The following is an 18,885-nucleotide window of genomic DNA, read 5'->3' as shown; positions in this document are numbered from 1 at the left end:
TTTACCGATTGCTCTGGGGCTCGGTGAAGTTTTGTGTTTGTTTCATTAGCCTGACAGGTAGCTGCCAAAGGGTGCCAATTAGGACAATCGCCTTGCTCGTTTTAAGGGACATTTCACATAAACGAATGATTTATCAAATAGTTTTGTGCCTATTCCGATCATTCAGCTGTCAATTAATTAATTGCCCGGGGTTCGAAATACGATGGGTGAGAATCAGAGGCACCCGTGTATGGTTGCGCAAAAAGTTTATTCAATTCGCTGACTGGGCATTGGATTCATTAGTCCTGGCAACGCGTAATTGCATCGTCCTGGCGGTAAATCGAGTTCGGATTCGGGTCGGCCACTGCAGCATATGCATATTTTATGTGCAGTCAACTTCGTCATTATTATTCCACGAGCAGGGCAGGAAAAACTCTTTCGGGTTTGCAACGTTACGTTCTGACCTGTCCAGCCCCTGGGTCGAGGTCCAGGTCCTGGTCCATCCAACAGCCACTTCCGCTGTGCCATTGATTTTTGCATTGCAATGGAATTACGTTGGTATTTGGCTTTCCACTTTTTGGCTTTTCATACCCAGTGAGTGCAGTTTTCCGGGGTAACATAGGTTATAGGTTGACAAGGTGCTTCACATGTTATATAAAAGGTAAGAGTATCCGATGTCCAATCATGTATAAGGTTCTCTATATTACAAATAAAGAGCATCATTTGAATATTTATATTAAATATTAATAAAACAGATATATATTTCATAGTATATATGCCTAAAATAGCAGACTTTGATTGAAAACCCAGCGAAATTTAAGCAAGAGGTAACGAGAAGCTCCCATCCCCCGAAGCTGAAGCTTCCAACTTCATTTGTTTGTGCTGCAACAACAGTTTCAATCGTAAACAATTTGATTTTGACGCACACAGGGCAGTGGGTGGAAAGGGGAATTGGGGTACGGGCGGAAAGCTAGGGGTGACCGGAGGGGCTGTGCAGGAATTCTAATCGGATTTCGCTGCAGCTGCGGCCGGGAGTGGCAGAAAAACAAAGCTTTGCCAGGAAATTGATATCGAAAGCAATTTGGCACTGCTGCCCTCTGCGGATGAGAGATACGGGCTGGCTGGGGATGGATGTGGGTGGTTGGGTGGATTACGGTCCTCTATGGTTGACATTCAATTCAATTTGCAGAGCGTCGGTACACGGTGCGTATGCGCAATTGCAGGCGAGAACATAATCTTTGGCACTTCAATTTGATCGCCAGGCATTTGTAACGTCTTCGACATCAGCGGAAGTCCTTCTGCTTGGCTGCTTGGCTCCTGGCTGCTCCTTTAAGCTCGTGGCGGCTCCCGAGTGCTCTGCCGAGAACTGCTCCTTGCACTAGGACCAACACTAGCACTGACGTTGATGAATATTGCTACAGCGATAAATTCAATTACAAGAGCCGAGTGGGGCCAAGTCGAGCGCTATAACTCAACTGACAGCGGCAGAAGCCTTTGCCGCCTTCGCCACTTTATCCACTCGACTTGGCTCTTAAAGTGTCTGCCACGCCGAAAAGGGGCTAGGACGCCAGAAGCCGCCAGAAGGCTGGGCGAACAGTTAAAAGTAAACAAAGAGGAAACGACGAAAAAATACGGAACGCACAAAAACAACATAAAATAAATGTAATAAATTTTAAACATAGAGATGATAAATTGCTCTGGGACTCGACTCAAGGCGCTGCCAATGCCTTTGCCTTTGCCTTTGCCTTTGCTTTTCTCTGAACATTTTTTTACAATTTGTTTGCGGCTTCGCTTGTCTTGTCTTGTTGTTGCCACTCCTCCTTGCCGCCTTGCTCCGAGCTCCAGGCTCCATGCTCCATGCTCCATGCTCCGGGCCCTGTGCCACACCACCCCTTTTGGCACGTGTGTTTGGCATTTTTATCTATTTGGCAGCTGGTTTTGCTTGTCGTTGTTTAATTTAGTTTACTTCGAAATTGATTTGCTGCAAAGTTCTCTGCTTTCTCCTTCTGTCTTGAGCTTCTGTATTTTACTTTTCCGCCTTTTTATTGGGGTGTGTTCTCTACAATCTTTCTGACACGCCCTCGCCACCGATGCAAAGTTTGCAACTTTCTGTTGAAGTCGCATTAATGCTGCAGTTGCAATTGTAGGGCCCGTAACTTTTACTTAAGTCCGCCCAGCTTTTGGCTGTATTCCTTTCAGTCTGGAGAAATAAAGAAACTGCATGCAAGAAACGAAACTAGTCTAAAGTACAACCAAAGTCCTGCCAGCTGTCTGTCACCTTGTAAGTAACATTTCCCAACGCTCTTTCCGTTGCAGAAACTCAGAGGATTTCGTGATTAGGACGTGTTGTACCCTAACGCTCTAAATGCAGACGATATGGTAAGTTGCAGCACCTATAATAGAATAATAAAATACATAAATTCCTTAATTCCCTAAGCTTTAAAATTCTTTGGCAAGCCAATTCACCGCCTCGTAGACAAAACCACTTTTGATTGCTATAGAGCTTAGCTCAACAAGTTTTGCTCACGGCTGATTAATTTCAAATGCATCTCTCTGTTTTGGACTTCACACATATCCCCGTACGTGTGTGTTTGCTCACACACACACATAGTAGGAAATGCGCATAAATCATTCATTGCGTATACGCCGCATATGCCCAGGACTATTAACAAGCGCATTGCATATTCATGGAATGATTTTGATGCGCTGAAGTGCGCTCTGCAGTGCTACTTGCTGCACTCGAGAGGGCAGCAGAAATAGACGCAGACGAGCTAAGTTTTCTAATTAAAAACTACAAATAATTGTGACTCGTAATGAGCCCTCGCACGCACACCCTTAGAGCTCGGTGCACCATCAAAAGCCGAATTTAAATTGCAATTTGTCACTGCGGTTGCACCGAGTACAAGGTTCTATCTCGGGTGCTGGCTTTAGCCGTGGCTGTGGTTGTGGCTGGGGCGGTGGCGCTGGCTAATTTCCATTCCACCAGCTGCGCTGCGTTGACGCTGGTGCCACAACGATGATGAAGTTCTCCAGCCACCCCACACCGACCAACTAAAGGCAAAGGCATGCCGCCCCACAAAAAATATGCAACAAAATGCAAGAGCACAAAACAGCGTGTGACAGCGTCTTTGTTGGTGCTTTTGACATAATTTTGACATATAATATTTGCACAAACAACTTTAAAAATAAAAGTCAAACAGGGTGTTAATCAGCCCAGTGAATGCATCTTGTTGTAGTAACAGCGACGCATATATACAGCTTGTATCTGGAGTGGGGAATTGCAGATACAAAATACTCGAATGGCGAAATTTATGCCACCAACTCGTGGCATTCAAGTGCCTTTTTTGTGTTGCCGCTGCCTTTGATGATGATGATGCCGCTGCTGGGATGGCAACTTTTTGTGCAGCAGCTGCAAGCGCCATTTGTTTCAGCCACCCGTTCGGCGGTTGTGGTCCTTGCCGAGGGCTTAATAACTATTCTGGAGTGTTTGCAGCTTCCCGAGAAGAGCTGACTTCGGAAAATATTAAATTGGAAATACCAAGGAAGTGAAAACTTGGGAAAACCATTAAAATGATTAAAAACTATTGTAGGGGAAACCTGGCACGAAAGAGTTCTAATAGATGGCATGCCTTTTGGTATACCCTCTGCAAAGTGTCCGTAAAGGCCATCACTGCTAAATACAAGGGCTGTCTCGTTGCGGCTGCCCTCTTTTTATTTGCCACTTTTGCCATTTTTTGCCCTCTTTGAAGTGGTTCCTGCTCTTTAGTCGCTTCTAATTGGCTTCGGCTGGCTTTTAATTTTTTCTCGGCTTTATTATTTTCGCATTCACTGTCTTTTGAACTGAATGGAGAGACAAGGGAGAGAGCAGCTCACTCATTAAACTGCCCGGCCAAGTGCACACTTACCAGGACCGCACGGATACGGGTCAAAGTATCCCGAGACCAAACAAACTGACTAATTGCGAGAAAAACAGAAACAGGTCAACCGCAGCCACAATTGCACAGGTGTCTGTACGTGAATATATGTACATCTGAAAATAGGGAAAACTATTTGAATAAACATTACCTAGCGCCCGAAGACAAAAGGAGAAAAAACAAATTGCAATTTGCCCATGTTTGTTACTGTTGCGGCGAGCCATTACTTTTGACTGCAATTAGCATTTTATAGTTGTGTCATGGTGCAGCAAATAATTTCCAATTATGTGGCCACCCAGGCATGGTTCTGCATTCGCATTCGTATTCGCAACGTTGACAACTCAGCGAAGTTCCACCAGGCAGCCAGTCGAGGCAGTCGAGGCAGTCGAGGCAGCCGAGGCAGCTGAGTCAGCCAACCAGCCAGTCTCCTTAATTATTCAGCAGGATACACACACACACACACACACACACACATGAGCACACATCCTTTGCTGCCAGCTGCCCGGAATTAATGGATACAGCTGAAACGTAACAGAAAACACCACTCAGCCAGCCGGTTATCCCATTCCCTGTTTCCCCCTCGAGCCGGAAGAGTCCGGCCATCCAACCCCGGCAACTTCCGCACTCGACATTCACCTAGTTACGCATACGCGCTGATGACATTAGTGCAGCATTGCAGACAATTTTCGTTGGCGAAATGGGAAAGCCACCGACCAGCGGCCAGTTTACGGCACAGCCACCGGTGACCGACATTCGGTTAGGGGGCAGACACTGAAAGAAATATTTTAACTTTATTATTAACAAATGGTACTGGATAGGACATTGATGCTACTTACTCTTTGGTAGGCTTTGCTTTGAGTTCTCATAAGACTCATCTTGACACTTTTGTGTTCCTGCTCCCCTAATTTTTCTCAGTGCATCAGAGAGCCGGAACGTGTGTGCGTGCGTCGCAGTTTCACGTTGATTACGAGCACTTTATGGCTCAGTGCTACGTGTGGGCGTTGCTCGCCTGTCCTGGCGACTGCCAAAGACATGATGCCTATGCGTTCATTGTTGCAATTTTACTTTATTATCAGCGTCTGTAATCACTACAGCACCAACAATGATAAAAGCCGAAACAACAAGGCCAGCAAAAGCAACAGAGCAACCCCTTATTCGAGTCGGCAACCTAACCCGCTTCGGCGTCTGTTATTGCGGCCAAAAAAACAATTCGAGTGGCGGAAATTTGATAAATGCCCGGCCTGACCCAATGGGCGTGGCATTTGTGCCAAGGGTTTATCTAGTGTACTTGTTAGGTTATTTATGATTATGCCACATATTTTTATGGCTTGCAAATGAGGAATGTGTTTTCGGCACACTTACCCACACAGTCTGCGGGGCTCATTCTCCAAGGATTAAAGGGATCTGTCGTGTTTCTCCTTTAACTAAAAAGTGTTGCATATAATATTAGAAAAAGTAAGGAACTTGTTATCATTTACTTGTTACGAGAGACTATCCTTTTGGTATGTACATGGGAGTGTATCCTTGGAAGCTTTTTACTTACATTTACACGAATGTAAAAGCTTTGTTATCCCGTTACAGTAAAGTTACGTATACGTAATATTGGTTTTATAATCTTGTCGTAAGCTCTGCTTTCATAGCTTGCGCCATCTTTCCCAGCTTTACAAGTTACAACAAACAATAGAAAAGCTCCTAGGGGTATGCTATAAAATATACTTTACATGCCATAATACAGGGCGTATACTTAATGTAGTAACTTCATGGCCCTATCATTTTAAAGAGAATTTTAATATATTTTGTTTTTAAAATACTTGAAAATTCATTTGCAATACTTGAAGTCCATTTGCTAAAGACTTCTTCACTTTTGACTTCCTTTAAAAAAATGCTTAAACAAACCTTGCAGAGAAAAAACAAACTAAAAGAACCTTTTGGAAAAAAGAGTCGGGGATTTGTTTGAAGCTTGTAAAAAAACGAACCCAAAAAAAGGACTGTCCGCCGGCATGGGCATTAACAGAATGGGAGTGCCAGTGGAAATTGATTAAAACGAAAAGAACCCGAAATGGTTTGCAATGTTTTTTGTTTCCTGTGGTGTGTAATCCCTCGAAATCGATAATCAAAGCGATTGGTCAACTCTTTTCTGTGGGTCCTTTTCTTTTTGACAGCACTATAAACTTATTGCATTTTAATGCTTATTTTACGACCTTGTTGGCTTTTGAAATCTCATTTTAGGGCACAACATGGCCTCAGCACAGATACGACATTTCTATAACACACCAACAACAATTTCTTCAACAACAACAACGACACGCCAACTTTTACAACAACAGAAGCACACAAACAAGCGGAAGCAATTTCAAAACGATACGTTTCTGTGGCACACACAAACACAAAGCGAATCGGTGGCAGCAACATCAACTGGAGCAGTCGGAGAAGGAGCAACACCATGGCCCGAAGCAACAATTGGAGCAGCGACAGAAACGCCAGGACCAGCCATTGCAGCAACATCAACAGCAGCAACATCAAAACCAGCAACAGATGATGCACCAGCGAGTGCAACAACAATATGGCCAAGAAGGACCACAGATGAGATCGTTACCAAGCACCCAAGGATGCAACATCCATTGGCATCCAGCAGTGCTGCTGCAACATGCAATATTGCTGTTGCTACTGCTACTGAGCAACAGCAATGCATTGCCTCTACTGCTGCTGCTACTACAGGGATTTCGGAGCAGGATTGCCGCCACACCACGAGCACTTGCCTATCACGTCTATCTTCCAAAGTCAGTCAAGACTCTACCAATCAACAAAAACAGCAACAGCAACAGCCACAGCCACAACCAAAACAACAACAAGCGCAACGAAGACTCCTTCAACAACAAGGTGCCGCAAGGGACTCTGATGCTTCCACTTCAACGACTCCGGGAGTCGGCATCTTTACGGATATGCAAAAGTTTGCACGCTCTATATTTCCGCTGGTTATCATCTTCAATCTGCTGCCTTTGTTCTATGCAGGTGAGTTTTCAACTATTTCTTTCAATGAACTAAAGAGATAATCACTAAAATGTAAATGCAACTGATGGAGGTGCTACAGACGAAAATGAATAAAATACTGAGTTGTTAAATATATGACCAAAATATCTGTATTACAAGATTTAATATAAAGAATCTCATAATGAGATTCTTATGAAATATCTAAGTATAAATCAATTACTATTTAATATTTTAAAATTGAAATAGTCACTGTATAAATATTTAAAATGTATAAAAAAGAACTCTTATCACAAAAAAGAGTTATGACACAAGACTTGATTGTTTGTTCTTGTCCCAGCTCTCTTTACCTTGCATAAAATACAATAGTTTTTTATATCCTGAACAGGATCTCTTATAGTTACTCAAGCAAAGCCACTCACCTTTAGCACTAATTGTCTCAATCTGAAGGGTTCTGCTCTATCCTGTACGAGGGCTTACTGTACTCGCATCGGGTTGGTAAATAAATAATTGAAACTGTCGAAGAACATTCGCAAATCTGGCCAAACAACAACTGAGCTCATTATTTATGTACGCTACAAAATATGTATTGACTGCCAAAGGCGATGGCAAAAAAATTTAATGACCATCCTCCGGCAGGAAGGAAACAATCCCGCTCCGGCACCCAGCCACGCCCCCTCTGACAGCCGGGCTTTCCTTTTTGTTATTTTTCCTCCTTTTTTCCTTTGCAACTCTTTGTGTGACTGTTTTTTAAATATTTTCTTTGATACTCGGATTTTTTTGCATTTTCCGATGCTCATTTTTCAAAAGCCAAATTATTAAAAAGTTTTAGGGTCAAGCGAGGTTGAGTTTGTGGAAGACAATGTCTTAATTGCTTCGGAGTAACGACAATGGCAAATTCTGGGCAGAGCAAAGGGTCTGCAGGCCAAGTCACTGGGCCTGGCCTTTGTTATGGCTGCAAACTTATTAATTAAATGCGCACATAATTGTTTGGGACAATCTGGCGACGCCGGAGCAAATTCAATTTGTGATCATGGCCCGATAACCAGCCAGGAGCCAGGAGCCAGGCGTTGCAGTAATCAGCGGGAAATTGGGGAAACCTCGGCTGCTGCTCAGCTGCCTAATGTGGCAGAAGCGAAGGCAAACAATAGCGGCGCCATTTCAAAAGAAATCAATGACAATTCGTTAAAGGTCCCCCAGCTAGCTCCACCCGCCCCAGGATATGCCAGCCCGGGCCCCTCGTCGTCCCAGCCAGGACATCATCATTGACGTTTGAGCAGCGATTAAAGACAATTGAAGCCACAAATGCAGGCAGCGGCACGTCCTTATCAGTTCAGCCAACAGATGCGAACTTTCACTCTCTCTCGCCGCGAAAGCTCGCGCCTGCGCTCCTGCTCGTTGGCCATGTTATCATTTTGGCCAAAAGACTAACTCTTATCAGCCCGCGGGAGCGCTGAGACAAATGTTCACTGGGTTGTACGGCTATCCGGCTATTGTTTGGCCCCAAATAAATCGCTGACTTGGGGATATATCAATGGAGGGGGCCAGAGACGGAAAGAAGTCGAAAGCCAGTGCCCGGGGCACAGGTCAGAGCATCATCGAGCCCATTCGCACATTTATCTTGTCATGTCGCGTTGCTCTAATGAGATTTTCGCCAAATTAAATGAAATCGAAAATTAAGCACTCCGAAGTTTAGGGCAATTTAAGTTAGCAGCCAGGCGGGCACGGTAATTATCCTTCCGAAGGAGCTAACAAATTTTTGGGTTACAGCAGCCTGGCTGTCTGGCAGGCGGCATAATGAGCGGAAGCCAAAGTCAAACAAGATTCTCACCTGTCAGCTTTTGGCTTCCATCTGCCAGCTACCATTTACCGTCTTCCAGCTGCCACCTGGCGGCAGGTGTCTCGAGTGCCACAAGGTGGCCACTCGAACAAACAGATCTGAGACTGCGGCCCAATGAGCCGCGTTAGCCGAATCGAAATGAAATCCTGGGCCCAACAACTCCGGGAGGCACTTCAGAAAAAAATCAGAAAAAAGAAAAAACAGGAATAATATGAAAAGGAAAAAAACAGAAATCATAAATTCAATTTGATTTATTTCACTTGTATTGCCGCCTCAAGACGCCAGGCTGATAAGTTAGGGAAAAGCTTTCTCTCTCCAAATTTTCCCGAGCCGGGGAAGATTTTCTCTTAAAAGTGCCGTGCCACTGGCCGAGTCCGTTCAGTCGATTTCTGTCGGCCGTGCCGCCCACACGCAGTTCGCTTTGCAGCCAGCAGTTTTTAGCCAACTTGCTTCAGAACCAGCCAGCTTCTACAGTCGAATCGCGTCATTAATCGCATCGTGTGCTAGGCCCCCAAAGAATTTGATTTCCCAGCAACGCGCGCACTTTTCCGGATAGCTCTGATTACGGCTTTGTGTTTCCGCTTTATCGCTTCGACTCGGATACCGCTCCGGTGCTTTTAGTTTTGAATATTTACTTTTGCTTAAGCCCCTCGTTTTCGGTGTCAAAAGGCTACTCCCAGTCCCCGGCGATAAGCGAACATTGTGCGACACAAGAGTGAATTACAAATCAATTGAAAGATAGCCCTGTCTGGCAGCAAGACGTAAATATTCGAATGGAACTCGATTTGCATATTCTTTGAAATTGCCGCGGCTCTGGTTGTGCACACTTGAGATATTCGGGTTATATTCAAAAGATAAATTTCTGGGTTGTTTTAAAGTCAAAGAGGGGGTAATCGGTTTGGGGACTTGATTGATAATGACGACATCAGGGAGTGATTCAAATGGCAGTACTCTTAAAAATTTAATTTATTCCCTCAACCATCTATAGTTTTATGGTTTATCTGTTATTTATCACTAAATTAGTTTTTCTGAGAAGCAGAGATTATTTGCATTCGAGGGAAAAAATAAAAATGAATTCACATTCATTCGCCCCACCCTTTGAAATAGAAAGCATGATATAGATGCGTTATTAGTTTTCCACCACACAGCATCTACAATTTCCTAATCGCTGACCCTGAATGCTTTTCCTTGGAACGTCCTTCCACAGGACACATGATAACATTCAGTGTGTGTTATGAAATGTTGCAAAACGAATCGGAGGCAGGCAATTGTTGAGGGATTTACAACATGCTTTCCCTCGAATTGTTTGCAATGCAGCAATAAGAGCCCACCTCCACACACTCTTTATAACTGCTGGAAAAAATACTGGCAGGAGGAGAAGCTCAAGAAAGGCCGAGGTTGTGAAAGATAGATGTGTCCATGGCAGTTATGACAAAAGGGTGCTCAGCTGTTCCTCAACTAAATTGGAGTCACTGTCGGGAGCAACTTTCCAATTTCCGGACTTGCAGCACTTCTGTCGCTGACAAGTGTCAACTTTGAGAAAGGTCCGCCCGCCACTTACCTTCGGAAAAATGTTGGGATTATTACAAATATTAGTTTATTTGAGATGCTTAAAAAATTGGATAAAGGACTTGTAATAGCATAAGGTGAGGACTAGAGGCTTGTAATAATGTGTTTTTTTGTGGAATAAGAACCATTTCTTAGGACTTCATGAGATGTAGATTTTCACAAAAATCTACAAACTTTTAAATATTATTTTGCAGATTATTAATCAAACAATTTACACATTTTTCTTAACCGTAAGCTATTTAATCCCTACACTTTATTAAAGTTTATTTCGTACAAATACATATTTATGTTTCATCTCCAGAATAATTACCCATCAAGTCTTTGAGAACGTTTCTGGTTTGTTTTGCGATACATCTGCAGGTTATCACTGTTCGAAAAGTGTGGGCGCGAAAAAGGAAACTCGAATAAACTAACGATACCCCTGCAATTTGCATGCAGTTCAGCAATTTCTGCGAGATTGAATCGTGCCAAATGTGCAAACATTGAGCCAGCAATCGTTTTCCACTTTGTTTGCGAAAGCAACCAGGTGATAAGCAAACAGAACCCGGCGGTCTAGCAAGTTCAGGGGTTGAGTTTCGGTTTCTCAACCCTTTTTTGCTTGCTGGGCCACTATGGCCCCTAAATCAAGACCTACTGCCAGGTAATAGAGAGATAAAATTTGCTACGTGTGGAAAATGTGTAAAAAAAAAACGAAATAAAATAAAAGCGAAAGGAGAGTTGCTGAGTAAACTCGCAAATAATGTGGTCCTCTGCTCCCTGATGGCAACCACTCGAGTGTTTAGGACCCTCACGCATAAATTATTTATTCATTTGCCGTCGCCGGGTTTTTATATGCATCATTAAAATTTCTTTCGGAGCCTCAAAGTGAATTTTTCGAGACCGAATCGAGCACCTTTGACCCTCAAGCCCCCACGCCCTTTCCGAAAACAGGACTATTTTGGATATACTTTGGCTATTTTATAATGAGCTGCACTGACTTCCCTTCCAAGAATACCCTTTGGCTCACTCACACGGGGCTTTCCCTGGCTCCATTGTTCGGCTTTTCCATCTTTCCCGCTTTTCCGGCAGTGGCTGGGAAAACTAAGACGGGCGGAAGGCGTGGCCGCTTTCCGTTGAAAGTGTTTATTTATTTTTTGTTTGTATTATTTCCTGAGCGTTGGGCCTTTGTGTCGGCATTCGGCAAAAAACCTCTCATTTCTATTTAGCTGTTTCCGTTTTCAGGCCGTTTGCTACGAAAATTATAATAATACCCCATGGACGCAAACCAGCGTTGCGTATTTTCCCATTTTTTTCTATATATATGTATATGGTATATATTTTTTTTATTTAGATTCCAACTCGAAACTAATTAGCGCCCTGTGCAGAAGTGCTCGCTGTTTTGAAGGCTTTACGCTTTTCGCGTGTCCACGTCATGTGATATGAGATGAGAAATATTGTTGGAGAACGCTGCAACTTTTTCATTACATCAACTTGACGGCTGCCGAGTGAAAAGTTTTCACCCACCAGCCGGCTGGAAAAGGGGGAAAAGCGGGCCATGCCAGCTGCGGATGCTGTTTCTTTAATTTGTATTTAGTTAGCGGACGATGCTAATGAGTTTGCTAATTAAAAAAGGACCGCGCCTTTTGATGTCCGACGGCCTCTGCAATGTGTCGGAATTCCACTTCCAAAGGGGCCTATTAGCCTAGCCACCAATTAGCCCGCACTCTCACCGCTCTAAACTTGACACAAATTAGCCAAGTCAATCAATTACCACACAGTGGAAGTCATTTTCGTTTCATCCATCAATCGGCTAATCAATCTGGGCAGAGCAAATAACATAGCTATTCAGCGAGAAAGTTTTCCCTTCGCATTATGAATTTATGGAGGAAGCCATGCGAAAACTATGCCGATTTCAATAAAAATCATTAACCGAGCACTCAAAGGGGCTCTAAAAACACTCGCATTTGGCTCGGGGTGGGAAAAGTTTCCGATACATTTAATATGAATGAAATGTAGGGGTAATTAAGCTAAACAGAACCAGAAACAATAACCGAAATCGAAATAAATAAGTTGGATAAACAAACCGCAAATGGCAAAATGGGCAGTCATAAAATGGAACGAGGTGGCGCCTCCATTTCCATGAACTTCTTTTTGGCAAAAACACATTTCCAATCGAATTTAAATAAACAGGGCCTGTTGTAGTCAAAATAAACCTCGACAGGAAGCCATTTCAAATAGCTCACGAATTCCTAATGTACTCTGCGTACAATAAATGACAAACAAAACAGCCTGCCTGCCATTATGGCTGATTACCCAATTTGAATTTTCAATATTTCCGGGAAAATTCATTTCAGCCTGACGAAATTCGCAAAATATGCATTCCTAGTAATGGCATGGTCTGCTTAACAAAACATGAATCATTGTGGAACAAGCAAAGTGATTTCAGAACCCGAAAAAGTCGCGTCTTTAAGACCGGAATTTCATTAATCTCTGTCACACGTTCTTGGGCATATTAAAATATGTCTTTTGTGGCGATACGTGAATATAAAAAGACCAGAAGCGACAGGCGAATAAACATCTTTGTGTAAGCTTTAAAAACCTTTCTCGTAAAAGTCAAACGAGAAGCATGCAACAAGCTGGGTAGTCAGGAAGCGGGCCGAGGGAGAAGGTCAGCCCAGTAGCTTCTGTGTCGAGGTTGCACCCACACGCACACACACCCAAACACACACTTGCTATAAATCTTCCATTCATGTGGGGCAACAATGAGGCCCAGACGCTCTCTTGTCCCAAGAACTAAGACAAAAGATACACAGAAATCAAGTTTAAGTGCAGTTGAAGGCGGAAACACGGTGCTCACTCTAGGCAGGCATACACTGAGTTTATTTTTTAGGTTTCTCAGTTTTTTATTTTTATACTTTACAAGCTCGACAGGTCTCTACACTTTTATCCATTTTTGTATAAAAATAATTTAAAGTAACTGAAGCTTTACAGAAATTAATATTCAAAGAGCTCTACTATTTTGTAATCCTCAACTTATGTTTAATACATTTGACAGCTGTGGTTTGTGTTAAACTAGATCCTTTTTATTGAACTTGACCAATGACATAGAATTTAAACCCTTTTATAAATTTTAAATAACCAATTTTGACTCCTCTTGGTATTGGAATTTTTCGCTTGTCATTTTGTGTTCTATATTTTTTTTGCTAGTGCATTAGATGCGGAGCTCCACCTGACTTTGTATTGGTACGCGATTATAAATCAGAAATGCTCGCTGGCATTGGCCGAGTGCCGCCTAAACAAGTGCAATTATTTTAATGCACTTTTGACTTTTGACATGGCAAGGCAGTGTGGCAGAGGCTTAAAGCACTGTTGAAGCATTTATGCTGCCATTGTCTCAGGCCCAAGGCAGGCTGCCGTGCTCTTGGCGGAGGAGAAGACTCCTTGAGTCGCATCACGTCCAAGGTCATCCAGTTGAACTTGACAAAGGATTCATGCGTTTTCGTTTTGGCTTTCGCCATAGCGGTTGCTTTAATTTTGCATGCAATTTCATATAAACGTTTTTCCCCGCCGTCCTGCCCTTCGCCCGCGCTCCTTGAGCTTTGAGGCCAGCAGCAATTTTCCATATTTTCCCGCGCCAAGTTAACCCTTCAACGTTTCTTTCTGCTGGCGAAACAAATTGAATTTATGTTTCAGCGCACAGCGATCGTAGCGAAAGCAAAAGCTGCCAACGTCATTGTGGCGCGTCGGTGGATGCCTACGCACTCCGGGGGGCCATTTGAATACTCAACCGAACCCGTCCCCTGGGCTTTCCCCTTTTTTTTCGGAATGGTGGCCACGTCATGGCCCATTTGTTCTATGACCTCTCACACCGCCGCCGCCCTCCGGCCTCCGCCCGCCGCCGACATTCGCAGCATAAACAAATTTTGCAAATGTGCGCATAAAACTTACGAAATTGCAAAAATTTATTTTATTTCACAGCACCACACACGACGTGGCAGTGACAAGCCTGGGCACCAAGCTTCCTTGGCATTTCCTTTGTTTTGTTTTGAGTACAATCTCTGTGTTGTTGCGGCTGTTGTATGAGTGTTGCTGGTATCCTGTCATCTCGGCTTTCCGTTTATCTGTGTTCGTGGCCCGTCGCCTTCTGGCGCTAATTTAATTAAGCTTCATAGACCGAGCAAGAGGACTGTCTGACGAACCGGCAATATGTGTCAGTGCAATGTGTTGTAAATCTATTCAAGTGACTCACCCGCCCACTCACGAAAATTTCCGAAGGCAGCACAATAAACAAATATAAAATATCGTTTCGGCCTTCTCGGCCTGTGCGCCTTTTATGGCCATATAGCCATAAAACACAAGCGCACGCAATCGAGTCAAGTAAAGTGACTCTCTCGGCCACCACGTTGCGTATACGACGCGTTGGCTGCATTTCATTTAATTTTACGCCTGCCGCTCGGCAAACATAATTTGATTGATGCCCCCGCGGCTGTGGCTTACATGTGTAAGCCAAAAATAAAACTGATAAATTGACTTATTACAACTTGATTCGCCAACCGCCGCCGGGCCACATTTTAAGTTTTTTTTTTTGTTTTGAGAAGCTTACCAAAATTGGCAGACGTATGTGGAAAGCCAGGAACTCAAAAGGGAAGCATAATTTATTCCTGGGGCCAGGTAAAATGCTTATGAGCGTAACGGAGGAGGGGCGGCATTTCATTAATATTAATTGACCAATTCAAAGGGACAGGCCCGGCCCACAAAGAACAATTGAGTCACGAAAATGAGCCGGCAATAAAGGCCGCCAGAGCCAGAGAAAAAGCCAGTTAGTTGCCGGCTTATTTATAACCTACGACCGCGCGCGGAGACACAGCCCAGACAAATGGACCCAAATAAATAAAGATAAATATTTAAATAGCCAAGCCTTTAAAAGAGCTCGCAGCAGGAGAACAAAATCAAACGGAAAAATGGAAACTGTCACAAACATTGACAAGGCCTGGCCGTAATGCAGCCGAAAAAAGGAGGGCAACAGATATTTTGCGTGAGCCGCATAATTAAAAGGCTTCTGCCGCAGAGCCTGTCGGGTATAAAAAATAATAAGTGCTAGCTTTAAGCACTTCCATATTTATGCTCCCAGTTCTCTCCGAAGTGATTTCAATTTTTGTTGCCGTTCTATTGACAACGTCGATGAACAGCAGCTGTGGCCATTTGAGCGAGACCTATGTGGGGCGTCTGCATTAGTTTTTATATTCAATTCCGTTCACCTTCCATTTGGCACTGCAAAAACTTATCAAAAGTTTTCCGTCTGGTTCCTGTTTTCTTTATTTTTTTTTTTTTGGTCAGCAATGTCAGCAACGTTTCAATGGGCAAAGCCATTTTCGCTTTTGCAAAAAATAAAAGAACATTCATTTGACGATTTTATTTCATACTCTTTCAGAAAGCATCTGAAAATATTTTGTGCTAGTCATAGAGTTGGAATAAATATAAAAAAATCTACTTTGTCATTGTTGCAGCCTTAACAGAAGCGAAATTTTGTTGTCATTAAGTTGAATTGTTTTGATAGTCATTGTCAAATATTTTTAGAGGGGTCTTTGTTATTTTTCAGAAGGCTTTAAGAGAGCTTCTACCATAGATTTTCTTAAAAATTAGACTTCTAAAAGTATCTAGAGTCCTTACTGGAATCCCAGCATCTTAATCTATTAATTTCTTTTAAAACAGAATAATAATCAGTTGTATCCCATAAATATCACTTCAAAGAGCATTTGAACAGCGACTTTGATGCTCAAATTGTTCCGAAATCACTTTATTATTTTTGTATGGTTTATTTTTGTTTTTCATTGAATCGAACCGATGTTGCGATGGCTTGTCGAGCTTTGTTTCGATGTAATTGAATTTTCTCCAGCCCATGGGGCGGATGAACAGCACCGCCGATAATTAAGTATACGTGTCGAGCGCCAGCCTTCCATGTCAGGACTCATAATGCACGGGCAATTATCGGCAGAGCGACAAGAAGGCAGTAGATGAGCGGCAGCCGGGCGGACTATTAGACAGGATAATAGACACTCGAAATTGCATTCAGCTCCGAGACACACTCTCGGGGGTACAAGATCCTCCATGGCAGGAAGTGCAAGGCCCACACTCCGGCGGACAGCATTAATCATCTGTCAGTGGCAGACAAAAAGGCCCGGGTCCTTATTGGTTGTGATTTTTGGGCAAATTCCCACTCGAGGGACACTTTCTGATGAAGTGAGTGCCACGGGATTGGGGCTGTTTGTGTGGGTGGTTTATGGGCGGGTTTCGAGTGTCACACACTCGCACACAATACGGCAGAGGCGACAACTTTTGGGCTGTCCACAGGCTGTCGGGCATTTCATGCACAGTCGAGCGACTGATAGGCAGCCCTCGCAATTTATGGCAGGCAATTTGTATCGGTGGGTAGTGGGTGGTCGGTGGGCTGTGGGTTGTCGCCGTGGCTGAAAGGGCATTTGTCAGTGTCGGGGGGACAAGTGACGGCCCAGTGGATAGACCGATAATCTCAACTGTGCACTACAGAGCAGGCAAATATGTAAATTCCCACATTCACACCTTTCTTTCCAACCAGATAGAGTCGCAGTTGAAAAGTGAATCAGTAGTTCGCCCAAAAACTTTATAAAAAAAAACCCGCATGAGTAACAGCGCCATGGTGGCCGTGGCCATTTGCTGCATCCTCGTCCTGCTGGCCGTCTTCATTGTGATCATCATTGTGGTGGGCCAGACGATCGAGGAGCCCAAGTGAGACATGCTCCAGCTGGGACCTGGCAACTTCCCAGATGGATAACAGAGGCCTCAAAATTGTTAGTTGCCGCCACCCCCAATCCCAATCATTATGACCTTGGCGATATCATCAACATTTACCAACACACAAGGAGGTGACAGGAACAAAGGAAGTGACAAAGGAACAGGAAACGGAAGGGGAAGCGAAGGAGGAGGAGGAGCAGGAGCAGGGGGAGGAACAGGAACCAAAGGAGCAAGAAGCCGGAACAGTGGCAGAAGGAAATGCGTCCTATCGTCAGTATCCATTGGCTGTGATGTGAAATTTTTAGAATTTGTGAAGCAAAAATATAAATAGAATCAATCGAGAATCAACACAAACACGGATCGACTCAATTTCGGAACATTCCGCAGCCTGAACCACATCTTCATGTAGCATCTTTCCGACTATTAAGTGTTGTTAATATAAATGTATATACACGCATTCTTAACAAAATATATATATTAATATGACTATGAATATATTATATGAATATCCAAATATATTATATACGTACCGTTTAACAAACAAGAAATATGTGTAACCCAACCGTCGTAACGTTGCGTTCTTTTTTATAAAAGTGTTGTTAACAAACCGATTTTTATTAATGTTTTATTGATGTTGAATATAACGTATACACACTCACACTCGAGAGGAATAAGTTTACATTAAATGTCCAGAGATGTCAAAAATGATGAGCAGAAATCGCAAAAGAAATCCGAGCAGGAGAAGGACGATTTCGAAGGAACAGAGGCAGGACAATAGGCAAGGCAACCGGAGAGCTCAATTGTTTAATATATATACGATATATACCTTTAGATCATATCAAGATCGGAACGCAGTCAGCAATTGCACTTGTTAATTGCACAGGAGGAGAGTTGGAGGAGCGGGAGATGGAGGACCTGGAGCATAGTAATATATATATATAGGAGATATGAATTATACAGATATATGCAGAGATATGCATTTTATATATCAAAGAAAGCAAAAGAAAACAACTTTTTGGATAAGTTTTATGTGTACCTAGACCGTAGCTAACACTTGTGTATACAATGATAAAGCCGTTATCAAAAGCAGAAAAACAACAAATATTTATTCGATATGAGAACATTATGAAACTTAACCAATTGAATGTAGTTAAATGAATTTCGAGCTCCGAAACCCACTCCCAAATTAAATCAATTCAATGCAAAACGTACGTGCGCTGTTATGAAAAGAACCGACTTCCACTCAATTAAATATGATTATCCAATGCAAATGCGAAAATCAGCAAACCCAGCATTCACGTGCCCAATAAATTAATAAACATATTAATTAAATATAAATATCAACAACAATGGGGGGCTGCAGCACAGAAATGGAGAGAGAGGTAAGTTTAAAGGATGCACTTTGTGATTTCCTGGAATTTTTCCCACTTTCACTTCAGTTGCAACCCGCAGAGGGAATCTCAATAAAATTCAATTTGAATGCCCAAGAACCCTTCAAGCTTGAAAAGCAGGTACAAATCGTCGCCTATCGACACTATTTTTCAGCTTTTTGTATTCTGCTCTCCTCCGAGGGTGGGTAATAAAGTTTTATTGGTGCAGGCGCCTGTCAATTTGATTAAAATTGATATGGCCACTTTTGCCAGTTGTCCGAGCTACCGAGTCCGAGCATAAAAGCGGAAGTTCCCTGGGGCTTTCGACCACATTTGGCCACAAACAAAATCCAGAGTCCAGAGTCCTGAATCCTGAATCCAGAGCTCCAAACAAAAGTCAACTTGATGAATTTCTCCAAGTAATCATAAAGTGATGGAAATTCAATTTGCACAGCATTAAATATGGCAGAATGGG

At 43.1% G+C, this 18,885-nt stretch overlaps 2 protein-coding genes across 10 annotated transcripts in view; both read left to right on the top strand.

Moving 5' to 3' along the window:
• LOC6505869 (dorsal-ventral patterning tolloid-like protein 1) overlaps positions 1–18,885 on the top strand; it is a 44,829-nt gene that overhangs the window by 9,241 nt on the left and 16,703 nt on the right. For all 8 annotated transcript variants that reach the window (XM_001964480.4, XM_044714224.1, XM_014905339.3 and 5 more), the window contains exons 3-4: positions 2,296–2,358; positions 6,123–6,905. In XM_001964480.4, the coding sequence (XP_001964516.2) occupies positions 6,131–6,905 (775 nt within the window). In that variant the 5' untranslated portion in view covers positions 2,296–2,358; positions 6,123–6,130. The remainder of the gene's footprint in view (positions 1–2,295; positions 2,359–6,122; positions 6,906–18,885) is intronic.
• LOC26514170 lies at positions 9,064–17,123 on the top strand. 2 transcript variants are annotated; one of them, XM_014905421.3, is made up of 2 exons: positions 9,064–9,482; positions 16,865–17,123. In XM_014905421.3, the coding sequence occupies exon 2, from the start codon at positions 16,928–16,930 to the stop codon at positions 17,036–17,038; it is 111 nt and encodes a 36-aa protein (XP_014760907.1). In that variant the 5' UTR covers positions 9,064–9,482; positions 16,865–16,927; the 3' UTR covers positions 17,039–17,123. The 2 variants fall into 2 exon arrangements, with proteins under 2 accessions (XP_014760907.1, XP_014760908.1); XM_014905422.3 differs by having other exon boundaries at positions 9,067–9,482; positions 16,869–17,123.

The sequence above is a fragment of the Drosophila ananassae genome, chromosome 2L (assembly GCF_017639315.1).
Source record: "Drosophila ananassae strain 14024-0371.13 chromosome 2L, ASM1763931v2, whole genome shotgun sequence".
In the NCBI taxonomy this organism is placed as follows: domain Eukaryota; kingdom Metazoa; phylum Arthropoda; class Insecta; order Diptera; family Drosophilidae; genus Drosophila; species Drosophila ananassae.
The sequence above is the reverse complement of the archived record's forward strand: the minus strand, read 5'-3'. Positions and strand labels throughout refer to the sequence as shown.